Source organism: Perissodus microlepis, chromosome 11, assembly GCF_051167445.1.
Source record: "Perissodus microlepis isolate ML-2025 ecotype Zambia chromosome 11, ASM5116744v1, whole genome shotgun sequence".
Taxonomy (NCBI): Eukaryota; Metazoa; Chordata; class Actinopteri; order Cichliformes; family Cichlidae; genus Perissodus; species Perissodus microlepis.
The window spans coordinates 29,996,740-30,018,056 of record NC_140471.1 but is presented as its reverse complement, the minus strand read 5'-3'; the positions used below and the strand labels follow the sequence as shown (position 1 = coordinate 30,018,056).

General features: G+C 40.5%; 1 protein-coding gene across 4 annotated transcripts in view; it reads left to right on the top strand.

The window, feature by feature from the left end:
• The window catches only part of bbs9 (Bardet-Biedl syndrome 9), a 180,554-nt gene that overhangs the window by 104,946 nt on the left and 54,291 nt on the right, over positions 1 to 21,317 (top strand). For all 4 annotated transcript variants that reach the window (XM_084944024.1, XM_084944021.1, XM_084944022.1 and 1 more), the window contains one exon: positions 6,702 to 6,812. In XM_084944024.1, the coding sequence (XP_084800150.1) occupies positions 6,702 to 6,812 (111 nt within the window). The remainder of the gene's footprint in view (positions 1 to 6,701; positions 6,813 to 21,317) is intronic.

Genomic DNA, 21,317 nt, shown 5'->3' with positions numbered 1-21,317 from the left:
ACAGTAATTCGGCGCATAGTTCAGTGGAGCCGAAGTTGGTCAATAAAGTGTGTGTGTGTGTGAGAGAAAGACAGAGAGAGAGAGAGAGTGAATGTGTTTGTATTTACGTTTTCTTGTCATGCGGTCCCTCCTTTCTCTTTTGGTCTGCTGCCAAAATTGACACAGATGTAGACACCACATACACACACACACACACACACACACACACACACACACACACACACGCTGCACTGCAGTAAACAGGCGTTCGCTAACCCTCTCAGATGTTGCTTTTTCACCCGGCCGTAAACATGCACACTTGTTTATGTTTCCAACAACACCGACAGCAACCGTTTTACTCCAAGACCACAGAAACACACACAAACGCATACACACTGAAATACCACACAATAAGTCTCACTTCATTGGTAGGGAAACCCAACAAAACACACACACACACTTCTAAGCACATTATCGTCTCTGCTTGTCTTTAGTATAGAGAAGGGAGGACCAGGTTTGGTTCATGCTGGTTGGTCAAATGCTCAAAATCTGGTTGAAGGCAAACTTTAAAATCTTCGTGGATTTCATTTAAAAAATAAAATCTGTTGCAGTATGCAAAATGTATTAATGAGTTGAGCACTTAATGAGAATAGAGCCCATTTGGTCAATGGATAATAAAATATCTCTCTTGTAATAAATTCTTGTTCTGGACGTCACTTCAGCTACTGGAAAATTACAGGAGGTGGAACGGGCCGTGGAGTGGGAGCTCGGAGAAATCTGGTGATGCATATCCCATATACACTATAAATACTAGTATTCCAGTTACTAATTACCGGTTGCTATTTACACAGGCGGCAATGTTTAGAAACACAAACCAGCAGTTTTTTAAAAAGGTTAATCTAGTTTTACTGTAACCATTGATCTGACTTGTTCCACTGTATGTTTTGGTTTATTGGTTTCTGCGTACTGTAGTCTGTGAAGTATAGATCTAAATCTTGTAGTATAGTAGCATATGCAAGCCAGATATAACAATTACAGTGTATCAATACATAAAGGACATATTAGGAACAGTATATTCCAACTGGGTGTGTAGTTTTATCTGGCTAACATGTATCCCTCCGTATCGCTGGTTGTCTATATGTTTCTCGCTGCGTCATGTGACCTTGTGTCTTACCCTGATGACATCATTTGGACCAACTTGAAGCTTCAGCAGCTGTACTTTGTACACATACACACACCTGCTGAAATCAGGACCGTTTATCACATGGTTCATTAGTCAGCGCGCTGTCAGCATAGCTCTTCCTTCAGCTAAAGAGGTGTGTATATAGATGCCTGCTCCCACCCACACACATACATACACTATCTAAACAAGATGACAAGATGAATAAGTTATTTGACTGCATGAGCAATTTTTTTTTTTCCACAAAAAACTCATTATTGTCGTCAATCCCATCTGTGCGCTATGTCCTGTTTATTCTGGTGATTTCTTCACTGAGGAATCTGCAGTTCATCTTGTATATTAGTCTTTTTTTTAATCAATGGCTGATCTCTTGTTTATCTTATTCTGTTGTACACTGCTGTTTTTGTTTCTCTTCTCTTTTTACGTTATGCCACATGTTTCACTAATGAATCAAACCCTGTTTTATTTCTAGCATTTAGCATTTTAACATCCTCACTTTTTTCTTTCTTTTACACTCCTCTCCTAATGAACTCAGAAGAGATTGCTTATATTCACAGTCCAGTTAAAGCAAGCAGACACTCTATACACACACACACACACGCACACACACACCCCTATAGCACAAGTGTGTCGCAGTTATTTTCACAGTGTTCCACTGGTAGCTGTGGTTTGGGGCCTGCATCTATTTTAGACTTAAAGAGAGAGGGAAAGATGGGCTGTGTTTGCAGGAGCGTGCACACACATGTATGTCTGTGTGTGCATGTGGAAGGTCAGAAGACACAGCAGAGATTGAACTACATGCACTGTGTGTAAGTGTAGGTCATGTTTTGTGTGTGTTCCTGTTCAGCTGTCTTTGTTCTCTTGCTGTGGTGCTCAAATTGAAGAGTTTTCCTCCACAATGCTATATATAAAACAGCAGAGTTCTATTTTTAGAAGAGATTGAACCGTTTACTGAAATTTGTTTAGTAATTCACACTTAGAGTTAGACTTTTATGTTTTTTAGCCAGAAAACTATAAGAATTCTTTCCTGAGCTGTTAAATATTTGTTGCCTAAAATTGCTTGTTTACATTTGTTTTTAGTTTTTAGTGATTTTATTGCAGTAGAAAAAAAATGTTTGCGGGAACGACTCATAATGGGTTTTTTTCCGAGGTGCTTTTGCCGTACTCATATGTGGTTTGTAAGTTTAGACTGTGAAGACTAGACAAAAGATACCAGGTGTCTGATTCAAGCACACAACTTTTTTTTAAAGAATCACACTTCCTGGATTTTGATGTGTGTTTTCAAAAGAATGTTGCTTTGAGGCTGTGTGTGTGCAGAAATGTGCAGGTCTAATGTACTGAACATTTCTATATATGTGCGTACAATTATGTATATTGACGGGGGGAAGAAACGTAAAAGCCCACAGCCGAATTGCTGGTAACCACAGCGGCATAGTATCACCCCCATCTTCAAACCGCAGCCCAGAATAAAGCAGGAATGCACTGGTGTCTCCGTACTGCAAACCAAGAAAGAAATGTCTATTGAAAGCAGCTTAACCCCTCAACCAAGCTGCCCAAACTGTTCCAAAACTGTCCTAAAGCAGCCCCAAACTGTCACAGACTGGCCCAAATGGTCCCACGCCGTCCCACAATGTCTCAAATCATCACAAAATGGCTTAAACTTTCTTCAAGCTGTCCTCAAATTGTTGTTAAGTGACCCAAACCATTCCCATATATATATACAAACAGATCCACAAATGCTCAGATTGTCTCGTAGGCTGAACACATTTTCCAAACGTCCAAGACAATTTCCCCAACTATGTCTCCTAAACTTTTCTTGTACCTCCTAATAAGCGCTAAACTTCTATTTGTTTTGGGTTTTGTTTTGTTTTTTCAGATTCAGGAGTTGTGTAGATATTTATTGTGTAAGCACAGAAAATAGAAGCTGCATTGTGTCTTTAACAGGCAGAAGAGCTGACCATGCCGTTCCCATTTGGGAATCCATTCAGAATTAAGTATAGATTATGATAACTTATTTATACTGCTAATACTACTCATGCTTACACTTTTTCTGCTATTGCTAGTACTAGTAGTAGTAGCAGTAGTTATATACTTGTTATTATAGTTTGTGGGTGGCCTATCCAAACAATGATTAAATAGGCAGTCACATCTATTCTATATTCTATTGCTTCTTTGCGTGCAAAATATAAAGCAGTCTTAAGTGTCTAAATCTTAAGATTCTCTAAAACTGATAGCTCATCAAATAAGATAAATATAGACTAACTGTAACAGAGCACAACGTCACAACTCTAACAAGGTGGTATAATACCTACTATTTACAGAATGAGGGACAGGCTGGAATGTGTTGGAGGTCAGTGGTAAGAGACAGTCTGTGTGTTTCAGAGTAAGCTGCTCCAGAGGTGGGCTATTTCCTTACCTTATGTTGATGTGAGAATAAGGTTAAAACACATACACACACCCACAGATCCACACATTCCCCGTGAAATTGTAAGACAGCCTTAGAAAAACACCTTCCCAATTAAGAGTGAGGCCTATCCCATTTCAAACAACTGGGAGTGTGTGTGTGTGTGTGTGTGTGTGTGTGTGTGTGTGTGTGTGTGTGTGTGTGTGTGTGCACTCCTCTCTGTGCATGTGAAGCCACAGGCTGTGCTCTCACCAAAGAGAACAAGATTGGCTTTAGAAAAGGTCAGGATAAATATTAGAGAGGACTTAGGATAATCTGCACTCACACATACTCACACAGATGTAGACTCGGTGGGGGAGATGGAGACACACACATTCTCAGACACCTTAAGGTAGACGCAATGGCAGACACACACATGCACACTCTGCTCTCATACATGCACAGACACACACACACACAACACAAAGAAACAATGTGTGGTGTGCACATTAAATGAAAGTACCGTGAAACTGGACAGATTCCTCAGGGAGCTGCAGAAATGGGGAGAGAGGGAAGGATGATAGGAAGGAAGGAAGTGAAGGAGGATCAGAATATGGGAGGATGAGAAATAAAGTTGGAAGGAGACAGAAAAAGAAGGGAACTGAAGAAAAGAAAAAGGGATGAGGAGTGGACAGAGAATGACAGAAGGAAGTAAAGGAGAAGAAAGAACGAAAGATCAGATGGCGACAGGGATGAAAAGAGGAAGAGGAGACGAAGAGGGGAGTAGAGGAATGAAGAAGCGATGAAGAGGAGACAAAAAGGGAGGGATGGAAAGGGAGGGGGAGGCTTGATGAGGAGACTGTGAGGTAGGACAGAGAGAGACAAGGCGTCCAATTCATCGGCCTCAGGAGCTCCCTAAATCCACACTGATCCATGGGATTCTAGCAGGGATTTCGTCACGCAGACACAATCACTCCTCTCACACATCCAGGTTCTCTCATACACACACACACACACACACACACACACACACACACACACACACACACACACACACACGCACTTTAAAACCTTATGTTTGATGCTGTTATTTCATTGCTACATTTACCTTTCTCTAAAACATCTTGAAAGATTTTGTTTATATTACATATGTTGGTGCAAATGTATACAAACAGGAGAATTCAATCTCGATGCAAGAGTCAAAAAGTGAAAGTTAATTTTGAAAAAAAATTCTTACACAATTGGACGGATGAAGAAATATCAAAAACTGTTTAGAGTTGAACTCTGAAAACAAATACCTATTACATGTTTGTAGCAAAAAGGTTTTCATTTCATTTATTCAGCTTTATTTTCTTCATGGTTGACGAGAATGCAAAATTAAAACATGAATATTTTGATGTCTTGCATCAGACTTGGTACATTTACAAATTCAAATTTTCAAGAAAACGTACTGTTAAATAACTCTTGTTTCTTAGTTCACATTTGGTTTAGATTTGCATTTCTTTGTCTTTCTGCTTTTAGTTTGTTGGTAGTTCTGGGCACTTTCAGTTTTGTATTCTGGCTCCCTTCTCTTCATGATTTTATTCTCAGTCCTGCTTCAGTCTCCTATTATAATTTGCACTTACATTTAGTTTTCCTGCCCTCCTGTGTTTTCTGTGTCAAGTATGCATATTTGTTCTCGTGTTTAATTGCTTTCCGTTTTAGTTTGTTAGTCTTTTGTCTCTTATGCTTTGTATTTAGTTTCACATGCCTTCGCGTGTTTTCTCAATTAGTTTCAGCTGTCCTCCCAGGTGTCTCCTGTTTCCCCTCATCACCTTGTATTTATTCTCTCAGTTTGTCTTAGTTCTTTGTCACGTCCTCCCTCATTCCCCATGGTTTTGTGTGTTTAAGCGCTGTGTTCCTCTGGTTTTTGGATGCCTTGTTTCTACTCAGAGTTTGTTCTGAATTTTGTTAAAGTTTAGCATTAAAGCTGTCTCTCGTGTCCTGCATTTGCGTCCACCTTTTACCTGCTACATAGCAGCAGGCCTACATAACATTATTAACAATTCGGAATCATTATAAACCATTAGAAATGAAAATGCAAAAACAATGTTCAACTTATAGGAAAAGAATGCTAATGGTGACATCCTAAATATGGTATGAGTCCTGTCTCGTCAGCTACTTGCGCTGATTGTTATACATGTCTTTTCTGTTATTTGTAAATGTTGATCTAAATAGAAAACATAAGACAGCTGGGATGGGCTCCAGCCCCCATGCGACCCTGAATTTGATAAGCGGAAAAGGATGGATGGATGGATGGATGGATGGATAAATTAAGATGGAAATGACTGAAAAAACAGCCACACCCATCGTTTGCAGCAACCACTTGCAGAGTTTTATGTCGATGATGGTTCATTGGACAAAACATGCAAATTTTTGGATAGATTCATCTCTCTCTGCAAACTGTGACCGTCTTTTACCCTCACTTAGTGTAGAATGGTAAAGGCTCACCAGACAGGAAATACTAATCTGCCAATTCTTTAAGCTTGAAGCCTCTGGTAACGGTTAAAACATATGTATCACATGTACACGAATATTCAAACGTTAGGTTGGATTTAAAAATGACAGTACATTCCCTCGATCATGCAGTTTGTGGATACAAATACACAGAACAACTGCAATGTATTTAAAGTAAATATTTTAATCGATTACAATATAGATATTACAGATCTGGGTACCCTAGGCAGTATATAGGCTAGATTTCATCAAGTTTGAACATGTTGTCTAGGGTTAGGAGTTTGGGAAAAACATGCAGACATATTTATGCTTTTAATGTGTAGGGAAGGATTAGCTGCTTTGTATTTAGAACACATTAGTAAATGTTGTACTAAGTAATGAATGTAATGAAATAAGACTATAGGAATTCCTAGTTATTCAATACATCGACAATCTAATCAGGACCGTAACTGTGCTGCTTCTTGGATACAAAGATTTATGTTGTTCTGGCAACCCAATGGCTTTGCAGCTGAGAGGATAAAAACTGAAAGCAAACTTTATCTTCAGAGACACTGCATCACACGTGTGTGTCCTAACAATGTGTTTTTAAGAAAAAAAGAAGGAAAAAAAAAAGACTTGTTGAACTTATTTTTGTAATGATTTTCCTTCATATCTTTCACTCAGGAGGTGTTGAGCCCATAGCAGAGCTGGCTGGTGATGGGGAGGAGATTGAAGTTCCACAGGAGGCGACCAAGTTCATTAAGAAGAAACAACCATCTAAGAAAACCAAGAAAGGTAGGATCACAAACTCTATTTCCTTCCTTTGTCTCTTTATTTGGAGCTGGATATTCTCCAGCTCTTAGACTCATCCGTGGCTCTGCTTCTTCTTGTCACACTTCCAAGCAGCCCATATCACCCCAGCAGTACATCCGCTGCATTGCTCCCAGTTTTTTACTGAATCCTAACCGGAGGCCTGACAGTGATATCTGTTCTCTGTCTGTCACACTGTTGTAATCCACCTCTGTTTTCCTCACAGCATCATGCGCTTTCTCATCTGTTATTTGTATGTAACGCTTTGACTGCCGTTGGCTCGTGGTCTGGAGCCACAAGCGCCAGACCACGAGCAAAAACCATGATTTTTGATCAGAATCAAAAATCATGGTTTTGATTCTGATCTGTGCCAAAAGATCAAATCAAACAGCAAATTTGGTTCTTTGGCTACAACACAAATAACTGTCCTTCCTTAGGTTTGTTGATTGTTTCTGTTTAAACCTGTCTCGCGCAGTTTTGTTGGTGTGACTTACAGTATGGGCAAAGTTTTAGATTAATGCTAACAGCTAAATCCTGGCTGGCCTTCTTCCATTGCTGAATTGCTTACAGCAGGCAGTGGATTTATATTTGTTGAATCAGACAGGTTTAAACTGAAAATGTACTAGAGAACAGTTCCACCAGACTGGCAGGTAAGGTTTTGATCCTGGTTGTAAAACAAAAGTCTGGAGTGTCTCTTTCAATCAGAATGACGGACACCTCAGTGCCCCCCCCCCCCCCCCCCCCCACACACACACACACACACACACACACACACACACACACATTATGACAGGAGATGTTAGATCATGTCCATCTGGTTTACAGTTACCGGGACTTCACTCTCATTTTGTGCTGGGTGTTGGTTGTATTAAGTTCTCACTTTCTTTATGTTTCCATCCTTCTGGCTCTGCTCTGAGTCTGTTCTTCTATCTATGAGCCTGCACAGGAAATATCTGATTAGAAGAGAAGATATGTGGTCTTGAGTAGAGCTGTGTATTGTGACTATATTTATTGTTCTAATCAAGTGAGTTCTCCTTTCATTCTCTTCCTGTGATTCATCATCCTTTTATTTCTTTTCATTCAAGTTTTTTTCTTCTTTCCTTTCCTCTCTGCTTTTTTTCCTCTCTCAGTTACTTACCAAATTAGTTTAATCTGAGATGATATAACACATCATTTGAACCCACACAGAAAGACACTGGCCTTAACACAAAAACAATAAATACATATTGTTTCCAAGCTCCTGCCTTTGTCACACATACATATAAACACACACATGGACCCACATACCCAGCCTCCTGCCAGAAAGGGGCTTCTGGTTTGCATTGAGTACAAATCCGAGTTTTATGACAGTTTGTCTTTCCTAAACCAGGGTGGATAGATTCTCTTTGATGAGCTCTACTTTCGTTAGTGGTTGGGGTGGACGTGTGTGTTACCGTGCACGTACGTGTGCACGCGTGCGGTTAATCCACTCAGGCGTCACCGCTAATGAGAAGGGGAGGTGTGGGAGACACCGAGAAGGCGACACAGGGATCATTAGATACCCACACATATACATACAGTACACACTCACGCACGCTAACACACACACGCACACGCACAGCCAGCATGTTTGTCAGAAGTCTGTGCTCTCTGAGCTTAGATATATGGCTTTCAGGCACACAAGGGGGTAGATGTTGAGGGTATAATATGCCTTTGTTCTTAAATGTGTTTCGGCACTTTTTAAGTCTTGAAAATTCAAGTCTACCATGAAGGAATTACAATCAAGAAATATATAAATATTACAAATAAACATTTATTTTTGTTTTAGAGACTTTAAGAATTTCACTTTACTAATTGCAAAAATTACAACGACAAAAAAAAATATCCAACAGTTGCATTACTTTTAAAATGATGTGACTTAAAGAAAAAAAAAACCACTTTGGTAAACTGCAGCCTTGGAATGACTAAATGACTTAAGCAGATCATTTATATTTCCTCTAAATATTTCTTTCCCATCATGAATGCACTCTTTCCTCAATGAAGGTTTCTTTAATTACTTTATTTATGTAACCCCTCAAACCTCACCAAAATATGCATGTGACATAAAAATCTCATTGTATTTTGAAGAAATACTTGGGATGTGCTTTTTTCATTAATTGTGGTTACATGTTTAAACCAAACCAGCTTTGCTGTCTTTGAAATGTGCCAGCTAAAAGCATATAGGCACTAAATTAGACTAGAAAATGTCTGTGTTCTCTCCTGTCCTCAACCTGGAGCAACAAAGGTTTTTTTTTTATTGCTTTTGTGAGCCTGTCTGATAAAAGTGCTCTCTATTTCACAAATGTGATATCTGTAAGTATCAGTATATTGAATTACTATATTGCATTTCAATGAGCCAGTGGGCAATTGTGAGTAAATGAATCAGGAAATACTGATGTGAGATTTTATGACTGTAAGCGACAACCCACAGTTACCAGCTGTGTGTGGACTGGAGCCCAGCAGGATCAGAGGTCACTTGCAGTGGCGATGCACCCTGCTGCCGCCAACCTGCTGCTCTGGAACAACTGCTCATTTTCTGAAAGCAGTATAGCACTTGTAATATTGCATTTATTAGCTGCACTGAGCTCATTATTGTCTGTCTGATGAGCCAGAGGTTTTATATCAAAACAGAGACTTAACAGTGCTTCCCTTCTGTGGCTTTCTCTCTTTCTCCCTCTCTCTCTCTCTCTCTCACACACACACAGACACACACACACACGTCACTTTTGCCAGACATGATTGAAAAAAGCAAAATGAAAACGATCCCCAATTAGTAATGTTTGTCATGGAAACCTCCACAGCAAGTCTGTGGTTTGCGCTTAAATTGAGAAGAGGAAGGAGGGACGAAGGGAATGAGGGAAATGATTTAGGGAAGAGAGGAAGGGGAAAGGAGGGAGTGGGGGGATTCCATCATGTCCAGACTTGTCCTGTAGCTGCCACTCCTCCTCCTGATCAGACAGAAAGACAGAGGGAGAAAATAAGAAACAGCAGTGGCTTGTAAAGCCCTTTCACATAATAATGTGATTGTTTATTAAACTTTGGAGTGAAAGTCTCTGCAGTCTGTTGGTGTTGCTCAAGGACATTTCAGCATAGAGGATGATTCCATGTTTAAAGGCTTAACTCGGGAAAACACTGCCTGCAATTCACTATAACAATTCACTGTGCCACCACAAAAACTAATTTTGTTAGCATCATGCTTAAGTCGTTACAAGATTATTTTTTTATGCTTCATGCACAAGCCTGCATGAGGTTTTGAGTGTTTATTCTTCACATCCTTGTTTTGTGTTGAGTCAGTGACCTTTGTTTCTGTCAGCTCGTATAAATAAGATGATGCTGAAAACAAACACATGGCACAAATAAACATAAGGTTTCTTTTTTCTTTTCTTTTTTTTTTAAACCCAAATATGAACTTTACCAATGACCATTAATCTTTCAGTACTGCCTTGTGCAAAAGCAGATGATTCAGTTTATTTGTCATAGCCACTAGTGCTTAGAAAATAACCTGAAGCTGAGCGTCTTTAAAACAAAAGAACTCATAATAGACTTCAGGAGGCTCAGACAGGTCCACTCCCCTCTCATTATAAATGGAGAATGGGTAGAATCTGTCTCAACCTTTGTTTCTGGGCAGATCTTACCTGGACCCACAACAGCAATGCCCTGGTAAAGAAGGCCCAGCAGCGGTTGCACTTCCCCCATGTCCTGAGGAAGAATAACCTGGACCAGAAGCTCCAGCTGGCCTTCTACTGCTCCTCAGTGGAGAGCGTATTCTTCTACTGCCTGGTTGTTTGATACACAGGAGCCATAACTGAAACACGAAGGCAGAGGGTAATTAACACCGCCAAAAAAGGTCATTCACTGCCCTCTGCCACCCCTGGAGACTATCGCCAGATCCTCCTGTCTCAGGAAAACCAGGGCCATTGCAGGTGACCCCCTGCAACCCCGCTCACCATCTGTTTGACCCGGTCGGTGCCTCAGGCTAGTCAGGTTCCACACCTCCACCTGTCAAACAGCTTCTTTCCCTGGGCCTTTCTGACCGTCAATAAACACTATCTCCCCAGACCCCACCCATGCCCACCAACCTCACCAATCTGAGCCATGGTCTGAGTTACCCTCATCACTCAGGTCACACACACATACTCTAGTCAGACCAAGTCTTTTCTTTGCACTACCTATTTATTTCTGCTGTCTACTATCTATATTTTATTCTGACACAGTTGGTGTGGATCACCAACTATTCAAGAACTATTGTATTGTATTGTATTCTGTTCTATTCTACTCTAAATTTCCCATTACCTGGTGGCCGACCTGGAGTAAATACTGTGTCTGTGATATCAGACACAATCTGCTTATTACATATCATGCCAGTATATTGGTGATCTTCTGTCAATGGTTTATGTCTGGCCCAACACGTACAGTAGTATTTTTGTCTTATGGTGGCAAAATGCCAAAACTGCCTTTGGGTAGAAAGGCTAGCTCGTAAATCCCATAAAACTAAAAAGCAGGGTGGTAGAGAACAACTCAGCTTAAAGCCCACATGATGCAGACAAAGACACACACAACTATCTCCGTCTTCCGCCTACCTGTCTATGACTTAAAAGTAATTAGGCACTGTGCCAAAGCCCACACTACACACAGGCCTTTCTGTTAGAGTGCATGGCAGCCGGAAAGCACATTTGGTTGACTTGAAAGGCATCAAAAGGCATCTGAGAGCAGGACAGAGGAGGAGAGAGAAGGTGAGAGAACAGTGGAATAAACTCTCTTTCCTTTCCTTGAAAAGGTGGGATGAAAGAGAGATGAAAGAGAGAGTGTCTACCTTCTTCTCTTTCCTGGTGCTGCATCTTTTTTTGTTGTTGCTCTGCTGCCCCACCCCTAAAGCCCACCTGGGATCACAGACATGATCCAGAGCAAGGACACACACACACCCACACACACACACACACACACACACACACACACACACACACACACACACACACACACACACACACACACATACACAAATGACAACATGTAGGCACATACAACCAACTAGGAAGCTATATACAGATTGTGTGAACACACAAGACATTACACACATGCATTTATACATATCTTTCTTTATTAGAAGAGAAGATTGGACTTGAACTCAGCCCTAACTGTGAGTTCGGTCTCTTACCTCATTTCTGTCCTTGAGTCAGTAGAGGATTCATTAGGTACAGTGTCAGTCTGTGGTCATTGATCTTCTTTAGCCACACCATTATAGATTTATGTTATTAGCAGCAGCAATTAGCAACCATAATAGGGCCTTGACCTTTTTTACTCAGATCTTCAGAAATCCTGGATGTGTATACTGCCATCAAACATCAGCCATTAACTCCCACAATCATTAGCGTGCTCTATTGGTTATCGATAAAGGTCATTCTGGCATGTCAGTATTGCTTGTGCATCTGGCAGTTTGCATTACCTATTTACTTTCACCCCTTTGAACGTACTTTCTGTATTAGCTTGAAAAGGTTTGTCGATTATGCCTAGAATCCAGATAAAGGCTGTTGCACATTATTGACTCTTTGTAACAGTTAGAAAGAAACAAAAACGAGTGGAAAGAAAATCTGCATTCACACATGAGGTCTGGACAAAATCCAAATCTTGTTGCCCTTTCTCACATGTAGAGCACAACAAGGGATTTTCCATCTTAGATGGATTCCCACTATAGGACACTTTACTCCCACTCACTGTGTGAATTTGTGCTCAGTTTGAATCCAGTCGGTCATTACACAAGGGAGCTGCAAGATAGAGTTCATTATAATTTTCTCATCCTGCCGATCTAGACATTTGTATTCCTAATAATGTCTGCATTGCATTTGTGAAAAACCCTACAGATGAGACAAGCGGATGAATCAGCCTTCAAGGTTATCAGTCATGTAAAACTCCCAATGAAAGGTACCCTGTTTCAAACAAGACATCCTAGTAAGTAAACACAATTAGCATTTCCCTGTGTTCACATCATCCAAAGAACTGTGAAAATGTGTCTAATAAATCAGCAATTCAAAAATAAACAAAACAATGCACACATCAAAGACAGCAAATGCGTTTCTTTGTACTTTGCAGCTGAGCAGCTCAATATTTTAGTCAACATTTCATTGCTTGGCTCATCAGCAAGATGTGTTGACAGGAAAACAAGTAATGTTCAATTCAGAGACGTTTTGAAGCTCTTTTATGTGATGATTTGGAACAGATAAGCTTGTAATCCACATGACTATGTGAGTCTTTAGTTTTTTGGCACATAGTGTTCTTGTATTCACACACCGAGTTGGCCATGCTCCATACCTTCATCGCCGAGGTCGCTGCAAGGTGCTGTTTGTTGGTAACCCCTGAAATAGATGTTGGACACCAGATGTCAAGTCAGCCATGAAGAGGCTGAGGAAATAATCCTCCTGTGCTTAGTTAGGTTGTGGGAATTTGTGGTGGCCAACAGGTAGGGGCAGGTTAAAGGTAGTGCAGCTTTGGCAGTAGCTGAAACAGACTTTTGGTCATCCTCAAAGCGATTCAGGCAAGTAGTCAGGTGGCTAAGGAGAGGGAAGGGATGTTCTGCCCACATGATGCAGTCAGGCTAAAGTGCTGCTTAACTCACATGGGGGCATAGTTAATCACCGACAAGAATACTTTCTGATATTGTATGCTGAGGTACTGTACTCTTTTGTATAATATATTATACTGAGATCTCCTCAGTTCTGCTTATTCCCATCCTGTTTGTATAACACTGGGCCACCACACAGATCAGACAAGCATCAACCTCTTCGGGGTTCTTGAGGCAGTCAGAGTTTGCCCAAGCAGTAGACTTGTTGATTGTTGATTCTGAGAGACCGTTTGACCATGTCTCTCAGGGTGTTCTGTGGTCGGTGCTTCCAGACTTTTAAGGTGTCGGACTTCTTACAGGTTATTCATACCTTGTAAAACCATAGTGAGAGCATGGCTGTCATTACCAACAATAAGTCTGTGTTTTCTGGATTCTCTCAGGGCTGCTCTTTGTCACCTGAATTTCTAGGTATAGCCAAAGGGTGGAAGGTTTGGCAGACTCAATATTCTGTCTTTTCTTTTTGTGGATGATGTGATCCACTTCATTTGAGTGGTGACCTCCAGCTTATGCTGGGGTGGGTTGCAGTAAAATGAAAAGTGGTGGGGATAAGAACTGGCACCTCTAAATCATTGTAACTATCTGTTGTGGCAAAGAGAGAAATCAGGGGCAGGTTAAGGGTAGTGCAGCTTTGACTGTAGCTGAAACAGACTTTTGGTCAAAGTTGATGATTTACTGGTTAGTCTTCGTACTATCACTCATGGCCATGAACTTTGGAAAGTGATTGAAAGTATAAGCAGAAAATGAGTAGAATTACAGTTTGCTCATCAGCAGCTTTGAGTATGTAGGTGTCTATATTTAGGAATTTATTTTTGAATAGTTTCAAGGTGGTTTCAGGTCTTGTATATGATTCACACAACATATGATGTTACTTCCAGAGGTGGAAAGAGTACTAAAATATTTTACTCAAGTAAAAGTACTATTACTTTGCTGAAATTTTACTCAAGTACAAGTAAAATTACCTGTCTAAAAATGTACTCAAGTAAAAGTAAAAAGTAGCTCATTTAAAATGTACTCAGAGTAAAAGTTACATAGTTACTTTTCTGTCAGCAGGAGGACAGCCGCTTCTGAGTAGTGCAAAAAAAGACAGTGGGATATAAATCTCAAAGTAGTTCTTTTTTAGTGAAAAGAAAAACTTTACAAATTAAAGTGCAGTGGCAGTTAAACTGCAAGTCTATACATGAAAATGGATAATGGTCACCAAACCAATCAACCAAACTGTCAGGTATCACAGTGTTTTCAATACAAAACCATATCATTCTTTCACATGAGAATGTGTTCTAAACTGTCAAATAAGAGAACAAGTACTGAACTGAACGGCAGCTGCTTTAAAAATCTTTTTTAATTTTTTAAACTTGGCCCTGCCCTACTGTACCTCTAGATTAAAGTTCCTTTGTATCCATCCTAGAGTGTTACTCTCTGAACTTCCTGTTAATTTTGAGGAGCAGTTGATTTTCAAAGTTAGTAGAGTTCATCCTTGCTCACTTTGCAGTGAACAGTAGTCCAGCACAGTTAAAGAGACGCTCGAAGGCAGCTGAGGCAGGCAGGCCAGTGTTAAGTTTGAGAGAAAGTTTTTTGACGTCCCTAATAAGACATCAATGCATTACATAGCTACCGCTGGTAAATTATACCAATATACCTCGTGGGTTTTTTTATTGGACAGTAAAAGGCTAGTTAACGGGAGGTTGCAAGTGCTAATTAACAAGTAACAAGTCAGCTGTCTTTGACTAATCTAAGGTAAGTGAGCGCTCTGTTATTCTTTTGCCTGCAGTGTGAACATATGTGGGTTAAGTAAGAAAGTAGCCGCTTCTGTCTTTAATTTAACTATTTTTTAAAATAAATTATTATTAACAAACAGGAAAAACGTAGGTAAACACATTTTCTTTTGGCAATTTACCAACCCAGTAAAAAACATGTAAGTTGCGTGGACAACAACGTGCCCGATTACAGCAAGTTGCTAGTACCAACCAACGTTATCTGTGTTCTTCACAGATGTCTTAACTTAATGTAATTAATTTGAACACAGCCTTTTTGCTACCATAACGGTACGAGTTGTATTTAACTTACCTCTACATGCTTGCGCAGGTTTGATGTGGAATTTTTAAAAGCTGCTAACTCGGTCTCTCTGGGCAAACACAGCTTACACTGCATAATAAAGCTGTTGCCTTTCTTGCACTTGCAGCCGAAATGGTCCCTTAAATACGGCCAGGGGTTCACATCGGTTTCTTCGAATTCAGGGTCAGCAGAATTCGACGGGGCTTCTTTTTTCACTGGCTCCGTAACACCGATGTCAGACTCCATTTTTAACGTGACCTTAGCGCCAATTTGTTCTACTACCCATCATTCCCTGCAGTATTTCCGAAGCGCAATGTTTTTTTTTATTTTTAATTTACTCAGTAATGGGGGTGATTGAAAACGTAGCGAACTACAATACTTTTTAAAAAATATACTTAAGTAAAAGTAAAATTACAGACTTGAAAAATGACTTTAAAAAGTACAAATACACAAAAAAACTACTCAATTACAGTAACGCAAGTAAATGTAATTCGTTACTTTCCACCTCTGGTTACTTCCACCGAATTTACATGCAGACAGATGAATAAATCTACGCAAGCATACGCATCCATTGCAGCTTCCTTCCCAAGTAAGTTGTGTTGTCAGCGACAGAGTAACGCCACGCAGGTAATGAAACTTGTAGTGGCTCAGTGAGAATCAGTGTTAAGAAACCAGAGGAAACTTGTACTAACATGGCTGAAATACACAGTCCTGCTGTGTCAATCTGTCTGTCAGACTACAGAAGCACGGTGAACAGAGCTATCAACTTACTGTCACACAGGGTGGCTGCTACTCACATCCAGAAGCTGCACACACATGCACACATCACTCTCAGCAGGCAGGTTTCCTCATCCTGAACAGGATTCTCTGGGGCTGTGGCCAGAGTTTCTGACCCAAGGATTTCTGTTGTAGACGTCTTCACGGTTGTTGATGGGTGTGACAGATAGAGGTCTGGATTCCCAGCCCACCCCCCATGAATAAAAACACAGACAGAAAATGAGCCCTTGTTTGGCCCTCCATACACACTAACTCACACACACACACACACACACACACACACACACACACACACACACACACACACACACACACACACACACACCAGGGTTAATGTTAAGTGTCCTTACAGATGGAAAGTAAAATATGTGGCTGATGGCTCTAGCCTTGAATGTTGGATGTGTGTGTGGAGATGAAGTATGTGTCAGTGTAAATGTTTAATGGTGTTTATGGTCTGTAAAAATGGGTGTGGTCATTACTCAAGTTAAAACCTCTAATCTGTGTGTAAGGAAATGCATATTGCTTGGGGGGGGCACATGTTTTACAAAGTTACAACTTTATGAGCTTGTTAATTATTGCCACTGGTGACGGACACTATGGTAGCACATTAATCATCCTCCTTGCAGTCTGATTTACTCTTTGTATATGTGTATAGATTAATAAATTAGTTACATGAGAGCAGATTATCCAAATGTAAAATGTCTTGCTTAACTTTCCATTTTTGATTTTTAAGATTTCATGTTATGTTTTTAAATTCTTTAGTGGGTTGGCACCAAAATGTCTTACTGATCTCTTAACATATTATGCCTCTTTGAGATCACTGAGGTCTGCTGACCAGTTACTCCTCCATGTCCTAAAGACTGGACTTAAGAACATGAGGAGATCAGCTTTTCAGCCACAGAAGCTGTATAGTGAGCTTGCGTCTGATGTTAGTGACAAGGTGACTGTGGGGCAGGCAGGTTAAGACCTAAACAAAGGACTCCAAAAGCACCAAGTAAAACTCAAAAAACACTTTATTGCTGAAGCTTACAAAGGGAATATGACAAAGTCCAGGAATGAATGAATAAACTTAAGGAATCTAACTAGGAACACACGAAACAAAAAGCAGACAGTCTACAGAGAGAATACACGACAAAGGGCAAGGGAAGCCTGAGACAATATATACACACTACACACAGTAGTTAATTACAGGAGATGGAAAACACCAGGGAGCACAGCTGACTGGAATCTGACTAAAAAGAGCAGAGGTAAACACAATGCACGGGATGAGGAAATAAAACGGAAAATAACAAACAAAGACCAGAACTAAGACATGTGAACTTGACACAGTTACAGGAGATACATAAACATGGAAACATGACTGACTGGAGAAACAGAAGGGGACCACAAAAGATGATAACTAAAGATTACATAACCTAATGAGGAACACAGACTAAAGCACAAGCCAACATTATACTGAAAGGACTGGATGCTGAGCTAGAACATGAACTACATCTCAAAATCCAAAGGAAAAAATCATTATCTCACAGAAAACTCAAAACATCACAAAACTCAAAATGCTGGGTTAGGACCGTGACAGTTAGCATGAGTGGCTACCTTGCACATTATTAAAAATACACCTTAAAACAAATTTTTATTCTTGGCTTTCAACCCAAAGTAAGAGTTGACACTTACTTAAATGGTTGTTTTTTTTTTTTTTAATCCGTTAGATATATTTATTGATATGTATCTGTTCATGTTTGTATAGTGCATCTGATATTTTATTATATAACCCTCCTTTTATGTGTACAGTTCTGTGGTTAGCTTTGTTGTTTTAAATGTGCTTCATAAATAAGTAAAATTAAATTGGAAAATTTTATATATTGTTACAGTGGTGATTACTTGTTTTTAACATGAATGTTTGGGGTCTTTTTGTTGTCTGTAAGCACAGCCACTGTCAGCCACCTATCAAAACTCCAAGGAGCAGCCAATCAATTTTTCAATTCAATTCAATTTTATTTATATAGTGCCAAATCACAACAACAGTATTGTACAGTAGATCCTACAATAATAGATACAGAGAAAAACCCAACAATCATATGACTCCCTATGAGCAAGCACTTTGGCGACAGTGGGAAGGAAAAACTCCCTTTTAATGGGAAAAAACCTCCAGCAGAACCAGGCTCAGGGAGGGGCGGCCATTGACCGGTTGGGGTGCGAGAAGGAAGACAGGATAAAGACATGCTGTGGAAGAGAGACAGAGATTAATAATGGGTATGATTCAATGCAGAGAGGTCTATTAACCCTTTAAGACCTACCGTAGAACCAAGTCCGCCAGAGCTTATAGTATATTTTTACATGCTGTGGAGCCATTTTTTGGAGCATTTCAAGTTGCTATACATCAATACAACCATTATAGCCCAAATTTTAATAATATGTCTGCATTAAGTGCATAGTTATTACATAAATTGCAAAAAAGTGCAATAAACTACAAAAAAATGTAAAATCGTTTTTGATTTTTTAACATATATTTCTAGTTAGAGAAATTTAAGAGGCGTATCCCTCAAAACTGTAAATACAAAAAAGTTGCACAAACTAGTTTCCCACCAAAGGAAATTTATTTTAAGTGTCTTCATATTTTTATTTTTGAGATACACCAATTTTCATATACTGCAGGAAAAACGAAAAAATATATTATAGTGCAAATTTGCAAAATAACAGCATATGCATCAAAATAAAATATTTCCAGCAGTGCAATATGAGTCCTCAGCATCCCAGAAACGACACAGAAAGTCATAAAGTCAAACATAACTTTTAAAAACACAAGTATAGGCTCATAAGGCCACGATGGTAAAAAACTACATTTCCGCAAAATGACGTCACTTCCGGTTTCGGGCAGGTCATGCCGGACATGCGATAGTTCACGCTGATGGACGTAGGAAGTGTTACAAACAGCTGATCGGATCGGCAAAGCGCGTTTCTGGAATATTATGTTTTTGTTGCTGCAAGTGCTTTTTATGCAGTTTTTGCAAAGCTATATGTGGAAGGAAACTTTGACAGAGGACAAGCTGATGGCATAAGATGTAAGTACAACTCCTCCGGTTTCATATGAAAAAAAAATTATTGCGCTAGCTTACGTGGTTGCAGTGCTACCGGGATTTAAAAATAGTTACGCAAAATGAAGCGTGTCCACTCCGACCGGCTTTAAAGGGTTAACACATAGTGAGTGAGAAAGGTGACTGGAAAGGAAAAACTCAATGCATCATGGGAATCCCCCGGCAGCCTACGTCTATTGCAGCATAACTAAGGGAGGATTCAGGGTCACCTGATCCAGCCCTAACTGTATGCTTTAGGAAAAAGGAAAGTTTTAAGCCTAATTTTTTTTTCTTTTTTTTTTTTTTCCTGTCCCGTTTGGATCTTTAGCCATCAGAGTTGTTGTCTGAAGGCCAAGAAAGATGCCAAACAGATTTACTTTACCAAGTGGATCATCATGACCTTGCCATATTGGTCCATTTGATTGACCTGTATTATAATTATGTATTTATTTGATTTGATTTTCAGTTGTTACAGACGGGACAGACATGACTGGGGGATAGGACAGGGAGAAAGAATGAAAGAAAGAGAGGGAGAGAAAGAAAAACAGAGGGGAGAAGAGACGGTGAGAAAGGGGGGAAGAAAAAAAAAGAAAAACAAACAAAACACCTGGATCACCTGTATGGAGATAAAAAAAAAAAAACAGAACAGAAAACAAACAAAAAAGAGTAACATAACAAACACAACACCATCACAATAAACTAGCTAACAGTAGATACTAGATATTACATGTTATTGTGCAGCACGCAAGATTGACAGTGCACAATGTGCTTTGAGGTAGCAGCCAAGAAAGGTGTAGTTTGTGTCTGTGAACACCTGTGTGTACACCTGTGTGGATCCGCACGCTTGTATTCAAAAGGTTTCTCCATGTAACGATCTGCTAGGGAGTGTGGGGAGCCATAGCCCCGTCCCCCAGGGCATGAAGCAGGTATGGAGGAGATCCAGGCCCCAGACATCCAGAGGCCCCAGAGTACAAGGATCCAAGGAGGACCACCACAGGGGCAACCGTGCCACCCTCCTGGGAAAAGCTGAGGAGAGCCCCAAACAAGAGGTCACCCAGCAGCCACAGAGCAGAGGCCAGAGGGGGTTGCAGTGACGTGCCCGCGGGCTCTGCCGGCAGCCAGCTGTGCCAGAGAGGACCGAGCCTCAGGCCCAGAGGCCAGAGGCCTGACGGCACCCCACCCCCCGGAAAAGGCCCAGCCGGGCCACAGGCGCCAGGCCCCGCCAATCAGCCACCAGGAGTGAGTCGGTACATACATGAGCGCCCAGCCCCAGACACCAAGAACCACCAACACACCAACGTCTAAGAGGATCAGCCACCGGCAGGGAGTGTGGTGAGGGGAGATAGGCCTCCATACCTCGGAGAGCCTGAGATATTCCCAGAGAGGTGGAGTGTAAGACCCAACCTGACATATAGACACAGACGAACAGGCACACAGCCTAATCTTAAAAGTAGAGATAGTGTCTGTCTCCTGAATCCAAACTGGAAGCTGGTTCCATAGAAGAGGGGCCTGAAAACAAGGCTCTCCCTCCAATTCTACTTTTAAAGACAGTTGGCTTATGGGGGGGTGGCCTTAAGAGGAGGCCAGCTAATTCGGATCGATTTGGTGGATGAACTGACGGACTACACCAAAGCACATTTTAACAATATATAGCAATATAACAAGCCGAGTAACAGAACTACAAAATCTGAATATTTGACAGAATGATTTGTTTAGGCCTCCATTATCTCCTTTATGGAAAGAGCAAGACATTGTGGAATGTGTGCGAATGTCTGTTTGTGTTTGTGCACATGAGCGACTACTTATTTGTGCATAAAACCTGCAGCAGATTCACTGCAGTTCTTCTTACACTTGTTTCGTGTCATCCCATAATGCAAATTGGGGTTAGCAGTGTTCCTATTCCTGCCAGCACAACCAGTAACACAGCAAACTGGCCAGACCTGTGACCTGTCA